The following is a 20,772-nucleotide window of genomic DNA, read 5'->3' on the forward strand; positions in this document are numbered from 1 at the left end:
CGCATAAATCGCTTTATTCATTTAAGTCTACGTGTTACAACTATATACAGCTTTTTGTTTGATTTGTTTTATTGACGATATCCGACTCCATTGTCGTTGCTGTTGACGTTAGCAGCTGAGGAAGGAGGCGCGCCAGCGTTGAGAGCCGTGTTCTTGCCATAGTAACGTCCGTTTTCACCACCGTCCATCAAATTCTTGTATTGATATTGTGCTGCAGCGACTCCTGCCAAGGCACGTACTTGTGCAGTGGACATGTCATGCTCATTGTTATCTTCTGTTGTGGTATCTTTAGTGCCATTGGCACCTGATGACTTTTGGTGATGACGATGCTGGTAATGTTGTGGCAATCTGATCTGCATGGTCTAGATCCAATTCATCCGCCAGCTTAGAAGGGATCAAGCCATCATCCTCATCATCATGTCCATCCATTCGGTACTGCAAGTACCTCTCCCTATCACTGGCAGACATCTTTGCAAACGTTAGTTCGGTGTCAACCCCTTCCAAGGGTGTTCGGATTTTAAGAGATCCTGGAGCAGATCTTGGGATCGGAATCTTCTTCTTTGGTCCTTGTTCACTGACCAACAACTGTTGGGTTTCCTTATCCAGGTTCGAGAGGACAAAGTCATCATCATCAAACGAGTCTGGGTAGGCTCTTCGGAGAGCCAGCTGACGGGTCTTGATATATTCAAGTCCCATGCGCTTCCAATCCAAGAGATCCGACAGGCGTTCAGTTCTGTTACGTTGATTGATACGTTGATGGCGAGATTTCTGACAGAAGACCAACATTTGGTCTGCAAGTTGTTGAATCAATTCCTCAACCGACTTCATCCGACGGTCGACAATGTAGATTCCATATTCTGAAGAATCGACAATGCTATCATTCATAAAGCCTCTAAATCCAGATAGGTTGGTGGTGATACTAGGGACTCCCATGACTGTACATTCAGCAGGTGTATAGCCCCAAGGCTCATAACACGAAGGGAAGACACCCAAATGACAACCTCGGACAAATTCTTCATAATCCAATCCAAACAATGGGTTGTTGGAGTTGAGAAATTCGGGATGGAACACAATCTTGACTCGATCAGAAGGATGGTTGAACAAGCCTAGGCGGCGTAGCTGAGTCAAGACCGGGTCTTTGCTGTCACCCACCATGTTATGGGTCACAATCGGAGACATTGTTGAGCGTCTGAGAGTAAAAGTACGGCGTTGCAACAGGATCTCATCCTCGCTCGTCAAGAACTGAGCCATCGCCACATCACCGCTGAAAGAAGCAAAAAAGCAGAAGTAGGGTCAGAAGCAGAAGCAGGAAAAATGCTTAATGGGACAGATCCATAATTATTTTTTTTCCTTCCTGATTAAAAATATCCATAGTTTGTTGGGTTTCCCTGTCTATACGAGTATTGGGTATATCAATGACCTACGGTGCTATGTAGTTTATAAAAGAGAAGTAATAATAAGCAAAAAAAGAAGAAAAAAGTAAGGTGTCGGCAGGGAGCATGAATGAGGGTAATGCACGAATCCTATAAGCTTTCGTCAAGGGACTGTCCAACGTATTAGATTGATAATGATGTTGTGGACATTGTTTTTGTGCAGCAATTTTCGAAGCATTTTTTTTTCATAACTTTTATTTCTGTTCCCAGCATCCATCATCTCTGTTTTTCCAACTTCATCACCAATGTCATGACGTTTCGATGTTATGCCCATGCAGACAACACACGCGAGTACATCATGACTAGCGATGCCAAGCGCATCAATTCATATGACTTTATGCTAATTTTTATCTGTCTGGGATTAGTTTACGCTTTGGTATGTGAGAAAAATGAAGTTGGGGGGAAAAATGAAGTCTGCTTTACTTTTTCTTGTTTGTCCATACTAACATGTAGTGATGCGCGCAATTTAGGGGACAACAAAGACTTGCTATGCTGTGGTTTCATTATTGATTTTGTTCCGGATTGCTTTCAAGCTGTTGTTTATGGTGACAGAAGAAACGATTTTGGTGATTCGAGATGTAGGGGTCCAGGTGAAGACGGTTTACTTGGGAGGCAGGAGTTCATCTAGATTCATTGATCGATCCAAGATCACGGATATCATCATCAATGAGGCGATTACTATGATGCATATCCGAGTGTACATGGCAATCATTGTCGAAGGTGAAGATAGGATGGTAGTTGTATTCCAGGTTTGTAGTAGCCTTGTACTAATACATTCTAATGCTGATTGTAGCTGTTGTCGCACGTTGTTGTCGTTACTTACAAGCACTTTATTGTTATTTTTATTGCTTGGGTAACCGATCTGAATGAATGATAGCACCTGTTACCAAGACTGAATGTTCTGTTGCAAGCATATCATGGTGCAAGATCAATCATCTTCAACGAAAAGGATAATTCGGACGTGCCACTAGAATTTTCATAAGAGAAATTATCGCGTTTTTGTGTTGCAAATTTTCATCAGCCACACTCCCTGATCAAGTTTCTCAACGTGCACAATGCCGTTACCATCGCTCACTCTTTGACATCATTTCTTCATTTGGATCTTCTATCCTATTATCCTGAACAAATATTCATTATCCTCTTTTGTAACTTTGACAATATAGTACAAAAGCACTATCGAACAACAACAACAAAAAAAAAAAAAAAAAAAAAGTATAGCAGACAATAGATAATCTCACTCATGTCACAGCCGGTGCATAAAAAGTAATGCTACCGTATAATACAATAATACCAGACATGTGTGTTTTGATGAGCCTAATATCTTTGATGCTAATCGATCCTTCTATACTGTCATTCATCTTTTTTGTTACTCGGATTACTTTTATCACTCCACCAGGAAATTTGGATTTGAGTTCTTATGTAAGACACGGTACAGGAACACGTTACCACTGCCGCCATTTGCACCCAAGTTGTTGGCGTTGCCGTCATCTACGGAACGATGCATCAAATTTCAGTCCACAGGGTTGGTTGAGTCCACTGCTAATGAGGTGATCTTGGATAATCAGTATGGGGTACCTATTGATTTGATTGAGATGCGGGACAATTACTTTGGAGAAGCACGTTCTAGTCATCATCACCATCCTCATGAGGGTGCAACAACAACAACAGGATTAAATCAGCTGGATGAGATGTTGTTGACGGTACCTATCCAGACATCATCTTCAGGAGTAGCAGGACTCGGCATAGGAAGCAATGGCATGAACAATAGTAACGCTGGAAGCAAGTCGAGGTTGCCAGTCGTATCTTGGTTACGAAGAACGGAGTATATCAGTTCAGAGACACCTACCGGCGCAGGAAAAGGCGCATATAAAGAGTAAGCACTTCTTTATTTTTTTTTTCTTTCTTTCTTTCTTTCTTTTTTTTTTTTTTTTTTTTTTTTTTTTAACCTGTGTTTCATAAATACTTTATAGCACTATCAAGAAAAAGAAGGTTGAGGTTGATAGCTCGAGAGAAGGACAGATCAGGGCAATTGAAAAGACATTTGAACGATTTTATAGGAAATCATCATCAGGATCATCAACACCATTATCAGAAGAAGAGTTCTTGGCTAATCTTAAACATCCAACAAAGCCAGGCATTACTGCAGTCGAGTCATTACCTATTTTCCCAGACTTTACTATTTGGGGCAATGATTATACGCTAGTGACATTTGATGTCGATCCAGAGATGACTAACGACCGACCTGTTCAGATCCAGGATGAAGGAGTATGTATTTTTTTTGCTTTTGAAGAAAAAAAAAAAAAAAAACGCCCTATACGATTTAACTAAGGAACCGAATACCGAATTGTATTTTGATCTTCTACGTTGTTGTTATTACTACTGCACATAGTCGTCTGCGAATAGAGCGCAGCGATCATCGAACGCTTTAATCAAACCTATGCATAATGCTAATGATCCAGAGACTTGGCTGGCTTACTACTTACCCGATATTGAGACTGCAAGGGAGATTAACCATCGCAAGCGAACTCGTGCACAACTTGAGGCCAGTGGTTTACACAACCCTGATGATGATGAGGATGATACAACAGAGAGAGTATATAGCTTGCAGCGTGATTACACTTATACGACCATCCCCTGTTCATATTTATCACAGCTCGTGTTCACATTCAGAGATTTGCCCGAGTCCACTAGTGGCGGCGGTGGACAAAAGGCTGCGTTCTATAACCCGATGCAATCCAAGCTCATGCTGCGCAAAAAACGAGTTAATGTAAGTGTCTCTGCTGTATCCCTCTATATGTTACTGTTATGCGAGAAGAGGGTGAGAGAGGTCGATTTTGAAACTGTAGGAGTAACAAGAGACTGACACATGTGTATGAATGTCTTTTCTATATATATATATATATATAATAGCGTTATGAGGATGATGATCCACCTATCACCCATATTGATGTGACAAGCCGACGCATGAATTCAGATGAACTAGCAGCGAAGCGGGATGCATTAGAAGCCATTGGACTTTAAGAGGCGATTGGAAAAGGAAAATAAGAGATATTATCAATGATAGTACCAGGAGGGGAAAAAAAAAAAAAAAAAAAAAAATGAAATGAAATGGCGAGTCTTGCTCAGTAGACTGGACGATCCTGCAATAATAACAGTAATAGCAATAAAAAAGAAAGTCCAGAACAATGGACATATCGATCATTTGGTTATTTTATTTCACAATTATTAAAATCGCAGAAAAAAATTACAAGATAGTCTTTTCATTTTTCTAGAGTAACCAGTTAATGACTTTTTCTTTGCTTTTTTTTTTTTTTTTACAGCTTGGCATGTTTGTTAAGTAAGAAAGCAGCAACTTCAGGATACATATCCTCTTTGATAAGTCCGATAATGGATCCTGCCTTGGCCTTGGGTGCAACCTTGCGCGCAATGGTTTTAGCGAGTTCGAATGCAGCGTCAACACCTTCCTTATCGGGAATCGCGTCGACGATATGGCTCGCCAATGCGTCCTTGGCAGAGTAGCGTCTAGCCTCCAAGACCACAGAGCGGTAGACGTGATGAGGAAGCTTGTAACGCAACAAAGCTGACATCCCAGTAGGCAGAGGAGCAGGAAGATCAATCTCGTTCTAAAATATGATGCATTCGGATTAATTTTTTTTTTTTTTTTTTTTTTTTTTTTTTTCGTGCATACAACAAGCGTATTCAAAAAGAAAGAAAGCTTACCATGCACATGAAACCACGATCGCTCCTCATAACACGATAATCATGCGTCATAGCCATCAACATACCACCGGCGAATGCATGTCTAAAGAAATAAATAAAAGAGCATTAGCAGTTATGAAGATGTAGAAAGCTTTATGCGTTTTCGCCCCATGTCAGGTGATCCTATTCTCTACGTAAGCATGGGTATTTCAAAAGCTTCCATTCCATATTCCGAGAGCAAGGGTCTTATATGGAGAGGTGCTACAATCCTCGCCAGAAAGTCGCCGACATATATAGCCCGTTTCATTTGGTCGCGATACCTTATATTTTTTGAATACTTTCGAGTGTATTGGCAGCCAATTAGCTCGCTTGTTACGAGTATTGTTGCAAGTCCGTCACGTAGTGAGATGCCACCAGAACAATTCAATCATCGTTTTTAGATTAAAAATATAAGGTGTCGTGACCAAATAAAATTGGCGATACTTTCAAGATTTTAAATTGCCGCCATTTCAGACGTTTTTTAAAATATTCGATGATGGATAAATTCTACTCCGGAAATTTGATTGAAATTAAATCTATCCATTTCCCTTTTCACTACGATCTTTGATAACTTGAACTAACCCGAGGAGTTCTCATTACACATATAAATGAAAAAAATAAAATAAAATAAAAAACTTACCCGTTAATACAAGCGACCGTTGGGAGAGAGAACATCAAGATCTTATGAAGCATAGGCATGAAGATATCCTCTGGGAAATTGGGGATAGCCAAAGCCTTCTCAAAATGAAGACCATTCGAATAAAACTTCTCAGCGCCTCCACGAGTGATCAGAGCAGCTTCCTTTAGGTCTTCCTTATCGACGATATCAGAGACATAGTCGAGCGCATCGCAGATACCGCCGCAGAATTCCTTCGTGAATCGATTCTCATTATCAAGCATGGTCAAGATGAACAACGGGCCATCACGAGTAACAGACATCAATTGCTTAGAATCGGAGGGGAAATATTTAGTATCAGTAGTAGGAGCCATTATTTCAAAAAAAAAAAAAAAAAAAAAAAAAATTAGGAGAGTGAGGTATTAGTTTGTTACTAAAGATTAGTAGAGCTGAAGAATGAATAAATGGAGGATGAAATGAGCACTCGGTGAATGATTGGAAAAGAAGAGATGAGGACGGACAAAGGGTCCAAAGTAGAGAGAATATGGAGTCAATTGGTGAGCCGAAACGATGAGACAGGGCAGAATCCCACCCATATGTGATATTTTTTAGATCCTCAGGTTCATTTCCAGCACGTGCAGAAAGAAAGAGAAATTAGAAAGCTAGAAACCGAACAAACCTGTGGCGGGACGAGAATAAACAGACAAACTACACTACTTGCCAACGCCTCGCGTTGAACAACAGGGATTCCGTGTCTATCAGCCTTAGATTCGGGGTTTTGATCAATCATTAGAGCCAGAAAAGAAGACGAGACAATAGGAAACCGAAGTCTCTAAGGAGCATGGGTTTTCTTTTAAAGAAAATGAAAAAAAAAAAAAAAAAAAAAACCGTAAAAAAGAGAATATCTTCGTAAATACGCTCTTAAAGCTCATTATTCTCCACAAAACGACCTTCAGTTCACTTGACTTGGAGGCCTTCAAGATGATGCGTGCAGTACCCAATCCATTATACTCAGTCTCGAGCATAGACATCATTCCATCAAAAATGGACTCGAAAAGAAATGTATTTGGGACAAGTTATTAAGAAATGTACTTATAATCGAATAGTTTCAGGAGTAATCAAACGAAGTTCTTTGGAGTAAATCATTTTACAACACATGGCTGCCAGCTGGCTTCAGCAACCATTGTGCATGAAGCGACTCCAAGGCCCTCAAGTGGCAGTATTGCCTTACTTCCATTATAAAAACACAAATCCCAAAGCGTTTACCATATTTGGAGGATGTATTGATTACTACGTCTGAACATTTATCGCAATCTCCGTAACACCATGCCAGATGCCAAAAAAAAGACTTGAATGTGGCACATCAATCACCCATGGGCTCTTTTTTTGTTTAGGAACTCATTACACACAACACGCGTCTTTTGGTTTCCCTACTTTCTGTAAAACAGAAATAATCTTTTAATGCATCTTTATTCTAGAAATGAGTAATCTGCTATAATAGTAACGATGATGATTAAGGGTCAAAGGTGAGCTACGCCGGCAGTGATCTAAGCTGGAAGCGAAGCAGCAGCGATTTTTGAGAACAAGCACGTGCTGGTTAATTTTTTCAGCATGCTGGTTCAATTTTTCAGCATGCTGGTTTATTTTTCCAGCATGCTGGTTCGTTTTTCCAGCATGCTGGTTCGATATTTCAGCATGCTGGTTCGTTTTTCCAGCATGCTGGTTCGATATTTCAGCATGCTGGTTCGATATTTCAGCATGCTGGTTAAAATTTATTAAAATTTTTAACTTGCTTAACCAAGTGCTCCTCCATGCACTGCTACCTCAGACATCATTCGCATTTATTCTAGAATCTCGAGCATCAATAAAAGCTTGATTACTCACAGCTACAGAATGGATAATCCTCATTCAAACATTTGTCAGTTTTGTACAGCGTTTTTAATTGTTTTATCCATTTTAAAATAAACTTTATCGGTTTTTTTTTAAAATTGTTCCAATGAATAAAAAAATTTATCCAAAGGTAAGTTAAAAAGTTGGCCGAAAAGGGCTGAGAAATTTATCCAAGTGTTTGCAAATTTTGTCCAAGTGGTCATGCGGAATTAACCATGACTTTTGTGGGACATGGAAAAGGACATGGTGTTTGGATATTTGTTACAGTCGGTTCGGTTATTATGTTTGAAAAAATGGATAATATTTCAGACACATTCGGATAACTTATAGGATAATTTTATTAGCTTAAATGGATAAAGCTTATTTCCCATCGGAGCAATGCAAATTGAAAATGGATAAATGTTTTTTTAAAATGGATAAAACAATTAAAAACGCTGTATATGCACATGCCTAAAAAAAGATGTCAGCCATAGTTTGGCATCTGTTTTAGAAATTAAGCGTTGCCATAGAAGTCCTTTATTTTAATAAAAAAGTTAGCTGCTACTGCTACAACTCTGTAATTTTTTCAGGGCAGAGACAAAGCTATGATAAAATATGATGTTACGGAAGTTTTGATTGGTCATTCGGTTTCTGCGTGCAGACAGGATCCATCCGGCTCTGCTGAATAACCTTTCAGAATCATTGGAAGTAGCCTGGACAGAAAGGTATGCTCGTGCAAATGGAGCAATATAATCCATTCCTCTTAATCCCTTGTCCTTTTGCTCCTTCCAGTAAAGCTCAGGAGTAAAAGCAAAACGCGCGATGTCCATCATCGGCGTTCTTGAAATAGACGCATCATAATATACCATATCGACACTAACTATCGAATGGTAATATTCTTGTTCCAAAAGAGGAAGTTGATCCCAACATGCTCCATCTTGGGTGGCGGCAAACTTTTTTGCTGCATCTCTGGTCACCTCTAGAGCTTTCTTCCTGAGAGAGTCACCATTGGTTGTCATTATGTCTTTAATGATACTCAAGGTCACCGGGTTCAGGAATAGCGATATGAGCATAACATCGGGAATGTCATCCACGGCCCACATCGTATTGATAAGCCTGTTAAGGTTTCTCCAGAGCTCCTGTGCCGTCTCGGTGTCGTATGTGCGAGAGTCCGGTAGCAACTCTTTCAACTTCACATACATTTGTGACAGTTTTGGATGGTCGGTACTGCCCACCCATTCAGTGAATTTGACTGCATCTGTCATCATATGAATGATTTCACGGAGAGCTTTGACCTCATCACGATCGAGTAGGTTTGGCTCTAATTCCTTTGCTTTCAACCTTATCTCCCTTTTTTCGGAGGATTCCATGCGATGGTAGGTGCGAGAAATTGCTTGAGAGTAAAGTAGCACTCTATTTGCCATCTTGTACTGGGAGTTCCATCTTGTAATGTTCCTCGACAGCAACTTGGCACCCTTGCCTTCCTGTTCTTCCACTAAGATAGACATCGCCGCGGCATTGCCTCTGAAAAAAACTGAAATATCTTGGCACTTGTCCAATAATTTCTTAGCGGGCTCGCATAGCTCCAAAGACTTATTGATGCAAAGCTGGATCTTATGTGAGGCGCATGCCAACCAGTGCACCCCCTTGTGATCTTCTTGGTAGAGAGCTATCGCTTTTTTTATATTAGCACCTTGGTCTGTTGTTACGCAAATGAGTCTTTCGCTCATATCCATGCTATCAATAGCCTCAGCTGGTAAATGAATCAAAAGACCACAAAAAAAAAAAAAAAAAAAAAAAACGTTAAGAACGTTGCAATACTTATGAAAATATAAAGATAAGGGGCAGATGTATCAGCATTTCACTTACCAAACTTCCGGTGAATATTTTGGGATGTTTGCACCCCATAGACTTGTTCCATCCCTATTGCAATAGATACTGGCTCGAAATTTGGCGTGAAAAAATGCATTGTAGTCCCCAAGAACTTCCTGTGATCGACGCTTGTCCAGCAATCTGTCGTGACGGCAGCGTAAAGCTTATAATAGGTAATGTACTCTTTGATTTCGCGTCTCATCTCTCGAACTCGTCGATCCATCCTGTCTTGCATAGCCATTGTGGTAGGGATATTGAAATAAGGATTGGTCATTTCAATGATTGATCTGAAGATCGTCGAATTAACTGCATCGAATGCCACTCCATTGGAGGCTATGTGCAGTAAAAGCGTATCCTCGAATGCTTCTTGTTCATGAGGGAGCGGCTTCTTGAGGCTCTCATTAACAATCTCATCTCGTGCGATGTCGAATTTTGCCTTTCTTGGTGGAGCCACGTCAACTTCTTCCGGATCAGGTGGCAGCATGATACCTTTAACCCCGCTCTGGTAATTGCGAAATTCTTGGAGGGCACTATATAAATCGCCATGGCACTGAGTTAAGTGAACAGATCTTGAATATCCACTCCCAGTTTTCTTGTATGTAGTACCACAGATTACTCCATCTTTCAGGACCAGACACTGGAATTCTTCCTTGCTTGATTTGAAAAAATGACCAATCACGCTGTTTTTGCGAAAGGATTTTTGATTTGGAATCAGGCTTTTTGAGAGGGAGGGGCGTCAGAGCATTGTTCTGGCGTAGGAATGGTACCAAAATCCAGTAACTCGTACAAATCATACCATCCGTTTGATGCAAAATGACTATCCCTCAGCTCTCTCCGCCGGTTGGCCAATGCTTCAGCATCAATAGCACGTGTAAAGTCAAAAGAGGGAAGATTAATAGATCTTGAACGCGTAAAGTTAATACTGCGCAGTTGCGTGGAGCTCAATGTAGAAATCGAGGAGACTGAAGATGGGCCTGGTTTTGACTCCCGATATTGGGAGAAGCTGTTGGATGAACGGAGAGATGACAGTGGGGCTTGCTGTGCAGCAAGTAGCGTATGATTATAACGTGATGTAGGCAAAGCTGTTGATGATTGAGAACGTCCAAACGTCTTTGGTCTGGCATGATGAACCGATTGCGCAAATCCACCGGGAGGAGAAGAAGTTTTGATGAACCTCCTCTTTTCGCGACCATTGCTTACCATGGGTCTCATCGTCTGGGATGAAGACGAGATTGGGTTCGCACCAAGATAGGAGTCTAGTACCTCAAGCTCATCACACGGCATATCTTGCGTCTCGAACGATTCGCCATTGTAGGCTGCATCACTAGTTTGGGGAGAATCGATTCTATTTGCTGGAAGACTTTTCTGGAGTTGCATTCTTCGTTCGATTTGATTTCGGCGAGGTATAAGGGTCTCTTCCTCGTCCTCGTCCTCGTCCTCGTCACTGGTGTGCTCCTCCTGATACTCATTCCCCTCCTCGTGTCCATCCTCATACTCATCCTCATCTTCATCCTCATCTTCATACCCCTGTTCTCCATTCTCATCCTGGTGAAGAGGATCATGTGTATGATTTGCCATTATTTCTTAAAGATTTTGTGTGAAAGTAAAACGGGTAACAATGGAAAGAAGATAAAGAAGATAAAGAAGATAAAGAAGGTAAAGAAGATAAAGAAGATAAAGAAGATAAAGGCAACGTTGTATCATTCAATTGGTGTTTGGTTTTGTGTAGCATGAAAACCTTTCTGTTCCACCAGCTGCAGTTAGCACGCCATTTTTGTTTTTTTGTGAAGAGGCAATGAAGGGTGACTATGGCTGACATCTTTTTTTAGGCATGTGCATATACAAAACTGACAAATGTTTGAATGAGGATTATCCATTCTGTAGCTGTGAGTAATCAAGCTTTTATTGATGCTCGAGATTCTAGAATAAATGCGAATGATGTCTGAGGTAGCAGTGCATGGAGGAGCACTTGGTTAAGCAAGTTAAAAATTTTAATAAATTTTAACCAGCATGCTGAAATATCGAACCAGCATGCTGAAATATCGAACCAGCATGCTGGAAAAACGAACCAGCATGCTGAAATATCGAACCAGCATGCTGGAAAAACGAACCAGCATGCTGGAAAAATAAACCAGCATGCTGAAAAATTGAACCAGCATGCTGAAAAAATTAACCAGCACGTGCTTGTTCTCAAAAATCGCTGCTGCTTCGCTTCCAGCTTAGATCACTGGCTACGCCATGATGATTGACTCCGAAAAGATGTTAATGTTTATATGTGAAGTTTTACCAAATTATGGCGATATGTAAAAAAGACATGCATTAAAGTATCATACGCTAATATTTTCTTCAATCAAAGGTCTATGCTCTAGATACCTGAATTCAGATTCATGCTATTCAAGGCTGATGCTGTGCTATCCCCATCCTCTTCACTATTACTATTATCATCGTCGCCACTATGGCCGCCGCCTAGACCGTGATCCTCCTCGAGATCAAAGTAACTGTATTCATCGTCCATGACATCGTAATCCAAATCGTTGCTATCCTGATCTTCTTCATCGACATCATCATCCTCGAGCTCATAATCCTCGTCTATATCATCCATTAGCTGATTGAAATTTACAAACTTGATCCCATGCTTTTCTAGTAACTCGGAGATTTTAGACGTCTTGTCATCGCTCATGCCGTCACCATCACCATCACCACCATCAACATCTACTTCCCTCATAATTGCGCCTTCCAATATCTCCAAACATCTCCAGTGTTTTATCATCCACTCAATCATCAGTTCTATTTGATTAGATTGAAGCGGCAATTCCATCAAAGATTTACAGCTAAAAAACTTAAGGTTCTTTAGCGTTCTAAGCTGTGTAAATCCTGCCTGCAAACTCATCTGAATTGGATATCCGAAGAACCTTCCCATCTGTTCCGTATTACTGCTGGCGATGGAAAGATATTCCAAGTTGGTTAACTGCGCCAACATCCCATACACTTCCTTATCCCTAGTCACAGGTCGTGTTACTAAGGAACAATAGCCTGTACCATGTAGTCCGACTGAAACTATATTAATACCAACATCAAACATTTGTAGGTTCCTACAGACCCAAGGCGTTTTGATGTCCTCATAGCTGAGTTGGTCACCACTGATGCTCAATAGGTTTGGGCAGGACGCCATGATCTGCTGGATCATTGAGCTTGTAGCCATTGATGCGTGCTGTAGATTGATGTCTTTTAATGTTGGGAAATGTCGCTCGAGTGCCGCAAAGGCCAAAGGCCCAAACATTGTATTACTCAGCGTCAGTTTTTCTATGCGAGGAAAAGCGTTCAATATCTGAGCAATGTCGGCATCTGTAATGTATGGCAGTGGTAGATGGAGTGCAATCAAGTCGGGACAGCTCCTTGGGATTAGATCACAAAATGCTTGAACGGGAATAGTTTCACGAGGAAGATCCCAATGAACCGAAATAAGATTGGGACACCGGCGGATCCATTCCAATTGTTGCGCAATGGAATCAGGCCACAGCTCCTTGATATCTAGATATCGTAGCTCCTTAAAGATGAAGCCTGGTTCAAGTTGGATCTGATCTGAAAATGCGTCGCGACAGGAGGAAAGCCGCTTGATATTATTGCCACTGATCTTCATATAGGCAGCTGTAGCTTGTGCATCGAATGAACACTCAAAAGTCTCAAGCACGATCAGTTTGGGGCAGGTACAAAGTGTCTCCAGGAACGATGCTGGGACGTCAAGGGGAGAGAGCATGGCTCCATTATTATTCTCAATCACAATCTTGCGGAGGTGGATATGGTTCCTGACCATGTCGGAGAAACGTTTCCAGAGTATTTGGGCTTCTGTTTGAGGAAGATGACGTGTGATACTGAGTGTCACCTCGTCCAGGTGAGTGCACTGACAAAAGAAAGCGATATGGTAGGCAGGGTTCATCTCCTCAATGGTCAACTGACGAATGTGGTGAGCATTCCTTTGCATGAGTACGAGACTAGGTCGTTTGCTTTCGCTGGGCGCGCCATATACATCCCTGGAAGATTTGCAGGTGAATGATCGCCAAAGCAATGGTTCCAGTTCATGCATCCATGTCTTGCGAACACAAATACAATTAAGAATGTCTTTTTTGTTTAAGTATTTGCTAATGCAAGCAATGATCTCTGGTAATTCTAATGCTTTTTCCATCGGTTTGGTAGTGACAGCGGAGGAAGAAACTTGTTAGTGGAAGGAGAGAGTAGCGAAGGGGATTAAGAAAGAAATATGAAGTATGTTGTTCAATGTACCCCCAGCAAAAACTTTCTCCACAGCACTGGATCGTACTTTCCCCACAAGGCTGCTGTCACGCGAAGGTTTGACGTGCATGCAAGCAAGGAAATGCAAAAAGAAATGGAAGCTTTGAACCAAAAGAAAAAAAAAAAAAAAAAAAAAAAAAAAGAGCCCTGACTGTGTAGCTTATGATAAACTTTAGACAAACTTATTCTGTGACCCTAGTAGTGTAATTGCAGATGATCAGTGAAAAAACCATGATGAAAGGGTGGTGAACAGTGCTGATCAATCTTTTAGTTCTAAGCGATACTATTGCAAGCAGACTTTTTGACGCCTTGCGCTGAGATTAACACAGATGGTTTTGGCGGGAGGTGATGATACACGCAATGCACATTTTCAAGATTGTATCCATCTCCAGCCATGAAAAGGAGATGTTTAAAATTCTCCGCCGATATTCGTTTTTAGGATACTAAAGACATTGATGACGCGTCTTGCTGAAATATCCGTGACGAGATTTCGGAAGCGTCAAAGGAATTGTATGCATGCTGATGATACAGATGATCATACTGTAGGAATAGTAACCTTTGCATCAACTTTCGATGTCGTCCAACGATCCGTACAATCTCCCGTGCTTGAACTTCATTCAGCGTTGGTATGGATTGCTCAATGATCCAATAACAGCTACCGGAGCTTCTTAGACTCTCTAGGTCATTCGGGTCAACTCTGCCTGTCTCTAAATCCCGCACGCACATAAACCCATACACCATCACAGCTACACGATCGATTGACAGATCACCTTTGGATCGATCTAGAAACATATCGACAAACGTGTTGGAGGATAGACATTGGAAGTGCCAACCCACCAAAGGTAGAAAGCAAAGAATACGTGTCAAGTGTGCCACAGAGCGAATGTGGATAGGGAGAAGCTTTTCTTGTTGACTGACTAGAATGTTGCCTGTTAAGTCCTTGAGCTGGCTGGTAGGCAGTGGCTTGGATAGCGGAGATGACATGGATGATGGTGGGGACGATAATGATGATATCGTTGCTGTTGCTATTGTTGGTATTGATAGTTGCGATCGAGGAATATGGGACTGTAATTGCGTCCACGAGGTTCCTTCATGAGTACCCTTCATCAGCTCTGCAGATAAAGTCTTGGCCATACTGCTAATGCTACTGATATCGCTGCAGCTGTCGATTGGATGGAGTAACGGAAGTATGTTTTGGAGCAGATATTGAAAGCATAGTGCTCCAAAGGTAACTCGATCATCTATGACCGGCATTCTCATAATAGGCTGTCGCGTAGGCATATTGACCATGTACTGGAATCGGTTCTGGTCATGAAGACTTGTAAGTGCCTGCAGGACTAAAGCCGCTGTTTCTGGCAAGCAAATACCTCTACAAATTTGATCTGCGATCACCCGAGCAATTACATGCATATTTTCTTTTGAAGTCATGAACGGACTCAACAGCCGTGATTGTGATGATAAAGGTGAAAAAGATGTCTTCATGTTTTCATGTCGTTGTTCGTCCAGTGATTCGGTATAGTCTATAGCATTGGAGTTGTCGTTGATATGATCTAAGAGATACATTCGCTGAAGAATAAGCTTGCAAAATGACATCGTCATCGTAACAAACTCTGAAATTGGTGTCTCGAGCGTTTCAATTTCTTGGAAATAAAGTTCTGACAGTATCAAGCGGACATAAAGCTCGAATGGGGACATCGTTTCCTGGCTCTGCTCCTTGAAGGTCCCGCTATCATTGATTTGCACAATCCCCCTATCGGTTGTGCTTCTATCGCTATTATCGTTATGCGGGTATGTGAATGTGGTGCTATGGTGGTGACTGCCATTGGGCAAAGCGATATGAATATCATATGAATGAGATAACTGAGACAAAGAGAGGATACGGAGGCGAGTTGATACATGGGAAAGAGCAAGGACATTTTTTGGAGAAAGGAAGTTCATTATCCAAAAGATGATGTCTGCTGGAAGGGTATCAAAATCTGTAACAGATCGAGATATTGCAACCATGTTCTTGATGTTACACTCATGGTATGGTAAAGAGTTGATCTGCTCTCCAATGCGAGGTTTTCTTCTGGTGTTGGCGACACAAAGACTCAAAGTCATGGTTGATATTGATAAAGCTCAATTATGAAAAAGAGGGAAAGAAAAGAAAACAATGGATAGGAAAAAAAAAAAAGAAAGAAAGAAAAGGACAAAAAAGAAAAAAAAAGGGGGGGAATGGTGCTTTGAGACCAATTCAATCATTGCCGTTGAGAAAATTTACTACTGCAACACATTTTATCATGGAGAAAAAACCCAGTCACAAGCTATGAATTTTATTCATTTTCCGTGGTTCACAAACAACTTATTGGAGAGTTTTTGTAAATTTGTACTGTATAATTGAGAATATAATTATAACTATTAATGCGCTGACCTGAAGACACATTGCGAACTGTATTTCATTATTATTAATATGAATGCTTCTATGGAATTAGGTAGGCAAAAATAACCAGAGGATATGCTTGAGATAATTCTCCTTCTGTCTTTTTTTTTTTTCAGTTCCGCGTCAGAAATGTAGGGTCAGTCTTCGCTTTCCTGATTACGTTCTGGAACCAGTCATTAAAGGCCTTGACAGGTAAATAGCTTGTGTCTGGCCCTGCTCCTGCAGCAACGCTCGAAAGAACATTAGCCGCTGTTCCTGGTCCTCCCGCTGGTACTAAAACAGTTGATCCTACAGGTAGCACAGCTGTTGCAAAAGAAGTGACATGGTTGTAAAGATGTGTCATAACTTTTTGTGCTACAGCTGCAACAGAATCTGGAGATGCACTTTTAGCAGTCGATAGCGGTACAACTGCACTGCTATTGATGTTTGAAGACTCTGATGCTACCGCTGATGATGAAGTAGAGCCGCCCAGGGTGCTGGAAGATGAAAGATTGGCAATCTGTGCAAGTACCGCTTCAATGGGTTCAATAGAAATGCCTAGAGTTGCTGTAATCTGTGACGCTGAGGTTTCTGTAGTTGTTCCAATAGGTGTATCCATGGACATGTCGTTCCCAGTAGCAGAAGTACCAGATTTATTTACGCCTTTGAGACGGAATATAGCGCTAGCCTTCTCATTCGATAACCTAAAAAAATAGCAAGTGTAAGCATTGCAATTGCATATCCGTTTCGTAAGACAGAGCCAATTGTGAATGCATTATTTAGTTCAATAGATCCACATAAAAAAAAAAGAACCACCTCAGACATGAAGAGAAGCCAACGTCATAAACGAAAAGAGATTGACATAGATCAAAGATCATATCCTACACATACATGCCAAGTAATTGCCATGTCTTATTAGGCCACAATAAATGCACTGTAGCAGCATAGCCTGGTTGGAATGGAATGGTTCCGAGCAGAAAGACTACAATATGATTGATGTTCTCAGCATCATCAAGCTGAAACGTAAACTTGTTCACGTCAACTTGCTGTAGATTGGTTTGCACCTATTATTATTATTATTATTTTGGTCATACGAAAAAAAAAAAAAAAAAAAAAAGAGTTGTAAGCACAAGAAAGCAAGAAACGAGGTAATTGATATGGTTTTTGGGCGAAATGTTGTATATTGCAAAAATACTTAATAAAGACATACTAGTCGACCAGCAACAATGCAACCAAACATTCTGATATAATTAGGGAACGAAGAAGGGAAGTGAGGAAAAGAAGAAAGAAAATATAGTGTATGAGTAATAGGAGAGCCAGAATAAAAGAATGGCGATCAAATCATCAAAAAACTGAATGAAGAAGTAAAAAAAAAAAAAAGGTAATGCTAACCGTTAAGAAGACAATTTGAAGAATCTCGCACTTTCCATGTTTTTCTACATTGACAGACAAAAAGGAATAATAAAAAAGCAGAATTCCGGGTTTGAACCGGAGACCTGCCGATCTGCAGTCGGCTGCTCTACCACTGAGCTAATCCTGCCAATAGGGCTAGTCACGGGACTAGCAAATTATAATTATTAAATTAAACTTGCACGTGATACACGTGATTATAATAAACGGCATGTGCATGGCATGGATTCTAATTTTATGAGCTACTGAGGCGCATAGCTTTGAAAAAATCACTGTCTTAAGAACCGGGGGGAAGCCCAATGGCTGAGTAGTATACTCGTCAGGGCACCCCCCTGTCTAGCCCAGGGGCCGGGTTCGAGTCCTGGTTAAGGCACATAAAGTGAAGCAAACATGTGCCAGGTCAGGGATTTGCTTGAGTTTTTATACTTTCTCTCCGAGACAGCCTAGTGTTCTCCGCTAAGGCTAAGATCGTGGGTGCACTACCCTAAGTCGCCTGGCTGGCCACACGTCTTAGTTATATATTCCACCCCCCAGCCGAACCAGCGGTACATCTGGCAGCACATCCCCATCCACTCACTTGACTAGGACAGCGATGATCACAAAGTTTGACGGAGTCCAAAGTAGAAATTTCAGACCAATCCCGCAAGATTTGGGTCCACATGCCAGTGGATTTGATCGAATAGAAAAAAAATTAAAAGTCGTCCTTAGCTAGAGTCGGCACGCCAGCCTCCGCGGCTTTTCACGGGCGCAACAGGCCACATCGGAAGGATGGACTTCGAGTACCGATCACGGTGTACATTGGTAGAGAAAAACATGGATACGAATTGGCTCTTCACAGCCATGCCGTGCGAACTTTGAGAGTTTCGCTTGTTTCATAGTTGAGGGCGATATCATTACTTTAGAGCGAGATTATGAAATAAAATTCCTCACCTCTGTGGGTTCTTGTTAACAGGAAAAAATGTCTTAAGAACCGGGGGGTTATACTGAGATGCCCTTAAAAACCGCAACGAGACGCAAATACATAGAACACACTGAAGTGTTGTACCAAGATAAAGGTCTTTATTAGTTTATGATACATACACTATCATGCAAAACTGATTCAATAATTCATTCCCATGTGCATTTCTTTTTTTCATTCCTCGAAACCGTATATGCATACAACACTCATACTTTGGTTTAATAAAGCTCCCGTCTTCTTCTACGTCATAGTGATGCGTTGTGACATTAGCTTGTCTCATTTGAATAGCTAATGACTTTTTTGTTCATTCAGGTCATTGAATCAGTTTCACATTGCAAGCGAAATCACTATAATAATTTTGTGCAACATAGTATTTCGCCCATATTTCTAGAGCATTCCTTGCAACAGGATATTAACTAGTATAAATAGGTCTACTTTTCTATCTAGTTCTGTAGCATAGTTCCCCCTGAATAAAGATACCTTTATTGCACCCTTAGATCCCCCTAGAACACTACCTTGACTTTTGCACACATGTGCCCATTCGGTGGCCAAAGATCTTTATTCTTTTGTGAGGCATAACCTTACATCAATAAGTAGTATTCCAACCATGGGCATCACTGACAGCTTGGAGTCTCTTATGGATACCTATGATGAGTTTGCGGCAGAAGTCCACTGGGATCCTGTACCATTCAACCGATATTCGCTCCCATAGTTCATCACAGCTCTTAGCTCGCTCGGGATACCTAGAGAGCCGCCTATCCAATTCTGCCCACATGTGTTCAATAGGGTTGAGGTCAGGGGATTGTGCTGGCCACTCTAGAAGTGTACCTTCCTCTTCTGTCAGATGTACTGACTCCAAATACTTCCTAACAATCTTCGCCGTGTGCTTCGAGTCATTGTCGTGCTGAAAGACGATATCGCTTTTAGTTAGGCCCTAGTCATCAAGCGACATCTGTAGATCCTCCTGGAGTAGTTTGATGTAAAGTTGTGCGTCCATATTATTGTCAATCTTTGCAATGTATCCAGGTCCGTACCATGAGAAGCATGACCACACTTTAACATTACCACCCCCAAACTTGACAGTGCCTTGCACCGACCTGCGAGTGAGGCGTCCCGGATTGTCGTCCCAGATCCACTGCACGCCATCAGAGCAGATTCGGTTTATTTTCGATTCATCTGACCAAATAACCTTTTTCCAATCTTCCAGAGTCCATTCCTTATACTTTTTGATAAAATGCAAACGAGCTTTAATATGTCGTCGACGTAAAGCTGGCTTATGTACACGCCTCTTTGCTGTCAATCCTAACTCCTTGAGCCGTCGTCTAACGGTGGTCTCAGAAACAGCCGCTGGTATGAGCTGGTTGGCTCTGACGGTGGCCTCAACTGCAGACTTGAGTGTACCTCGTTTCATGTTCACCTTAAGATACTGCATGATACCTCTAGGTACTTTCCTTGGTCGACCGCCTTTATTGACTGGCATGTACTCCTTATTATGTGCATAGATCCTGGTGGCCGTCGCTATTGATATACCAACACTAGCAGCAGTTTCTCTAGTAGACATGCCTCCCATCATTAACCTCCTGGCTTCGTTGACTTTCCTTTGTGGAGTGGGGCTCATATTCTGTGAAGGTATAGTTAAGAGAGAGTTAAGCAAGTGTTCATAAAGGAAAGAGAGAAAAGTCCTTTTTTTACTGGCATTAAATGACGTCCAAAGTTGTCATGGGCAACATTTTAGACCACATGTGAAACTGATTCAATGACCTGCATGAACAAAAAAGTCATTAGCTATTCAAATGAGACAAGCTAATGTCACAATGCATCACTACGACGTAGAAGAAGACGGGAGCTTTATTAAACCAAAGTATGAGTGTTGTATGCATATACGGTTTCGAGGAATGAAAAAAAGAAATGCACATGGGAATGAATTATTGAATCAGTTTTGCATGATAGTGTATAATACTATACAAGTAACTAGTGCTGAGATGAATGAGGTTGCATACCTGAAGTGTTGTACCAAGATAAAGGTAAGGAGCACTTCAGGGACGGAGAGTCCACTATTTATTATAGCGGGGAGGATCGGGTGGCTGAGCTCACGTCCAGGCAGGACGGGGTGGGTTTGAGGGTACCACTATAGGTATACCTCTGGTCCTACCTACCATGACGTCACTTGTTATAGGACGTGAGCTTA

At 41.3% G+C, this 20,772-nt stretch overlaps 7 protein-coding genes and 1 non-coding gene across 8 annotated transcripts; 2 read left to right on the forward strand and 6 right to left on the reverse strand.

Moving 5' to 3' along the window:
* BCR41DRAFT_203522 (glycogen synthase-domain-containing protein) lies at positions 1–1,480 on the reverse strand. Its single transcript, XM_022019906.1, has 2 exons — positions 420–1,480; positions 1–360 (listed from the first exon to the last, which is right to left on the reverse strand). The coding sequence occupies exons 1-2, from the start codon at positions 1,249–1,251 to the stop codon at positions 188–190; spliced, it is 1,005 nt and encodes a 334-aa protein (XP_021884409.1). The 5' UTR covers positions 1,252–1,480; the 3' UTR covers positions 1–187.
* Positions 1,481–1,624: 144 nt separating this feature from the next.
* Positions 1,625–2,645, forward strand: BCR41DRAFT_347699 (GPI-GlcNAc transferase complex, PIG-H component-domain-containing protein). Its single transcript, XM_022023142.1, has 3 exons — positions 1,625–1,809; positions 1,904–2,182; positions 2,311–2,645. Exons 1-3 carry the CDS (start codon positions 1,684–1,686, stop codon positions 2,413–2,415), a joined length of 510 nt encoding a protein of 169 aa, XP_021884410.1. The 5' UTR covers positions 1,625–1,683; the 3' UTR covers positions 2,416–2,645.
* Positions 2,646–3,190: 545 nt separating this feature from the next.
* On the forward strand, positions 3,191–4,454 carry BCR41DRAFT_368195 (RNA polymerase II-associated; the record flags this gene model as incomplete). Its single annotated transcript, XM_022026362.1, has 4 exons — positions 3,191–3,306; positions 3,404–3,698; positions 3,823–4,200; positions 4,344–4,454. The coding sequence occupies 4 exons, from the start codon at positions 3,191–3,193 to the stop codon at positions 4,452–4,454; spliced, it is 900 nt and encodes a 299-aa protein (XP_021884411.1).
* Positions 4,455–4,747: 293 nt separating this feature from the next.
* On the reverse strand, positions 4,748–6,171 carry BCR41DRAFT_332693 (ClpP/crotonase-like domain-containing protein; the record flags this gene model as incomplete). Its single annotated transcript, XM_022021859.1, has 3 exons — positions 5,812–6,171; positions 5,154–5,235; positions 4,748–5,056 (listed from the first exon to the last, which is right to left on the reverse strand). Exons 1-3 carry the CDS (start codon positions 6,159–6,161, stop codon positions 4,748–4,750), a joined length of 741 nt encoding a protein of 246 aa, XP_021884412.1. The 5' UTR covers positions 6,162–6,171.
* A 5,708-nt stretch (positions 6,172–11,879) lies between these two features.
* BCR41DRAFT_347706 (hypothetical protein) lies at positions 11,880–13,756 on the reverse strand. The gene has a single exon (XM_022023143.1). The coding sequence runs from the start codon at positions 13,709–13,711 to the stop codon at positions 11,894–11,896; it is 1,818 nt and encodes a 605-aa protein (XP_021884413.1). The 5' UTR covers positions 13,712–13,756; the 3' UTR covers positions 11,880–11,893.
* Positions 13,757–14,237: 481 nt separating this feature from the next.
* BCR41DRAFT_347707 (hypothetical protein) lies at positions 14,238–15,492 on the reverse strand. Its single transcript, XM_022023144.1, has one exon. It carries the CDS (start codon positions 15,415–15,417, stop codon positions 14,254–14,256), a length of 1,164 nt encoding a protein of 387 aa, XP_021884414.1. The 5' UTR covers positions 15,418–15,492; the 3' UTR covers positions 14,238–14,253.
* Positions 15,493–16,188: 696 nt separating this feature from the next.
* On the reverse strand, positions 16,189–17,592 carry BCR41DRAFT_384244 (hypothetical protein). The gene is made up of 3 exons (XM_022027542.1): positions 17,427–17,592; positions 17,108–17,280; positions 16,189–16,920 (listed from the first exon to the last, which is right to left on the reverse strand). The coding sequence occupies exons 1-3, from the start codon at positions 17,454–17,456 to the stop codon at positions 16,350–16,352; spliced, it is 774 nt and encodes a 257-aa protein (XP_021884415.1). The 5' UTR covers positions 17,457–17,592; the 3' UTR covers positions 16,189–16,349.
* A 92-nt stretch (positions 17,593–17,684) lies between these two features.
* Positions 17,685–17,756, reverse strand: BCR41DRAFT_t35. The gene has a single exon. It is a non-coding gene; the product is annotated as a tRNA-Cys (tRNA).
* Positions 17,757–20,772: the final 3,016 nt, after the last annotated feature.

The sequence above is a fragment of the Lobosporangium transversale genome (assembly GCF_002105155.1).
Source record: "Lobosporangium transversale strain NRRL 3116 chromosome Unknown BCR41scaffold_6, whole genome shotgun sequence".
In the NCBI taxonomy this organism is placed as follows: Eukaryota; Fungi; Mortierellomycota; class Mortierellomycetes; order Mortierellales; family Mortierellaceae; genus Lobosporangium; species Lobosporangium transversale.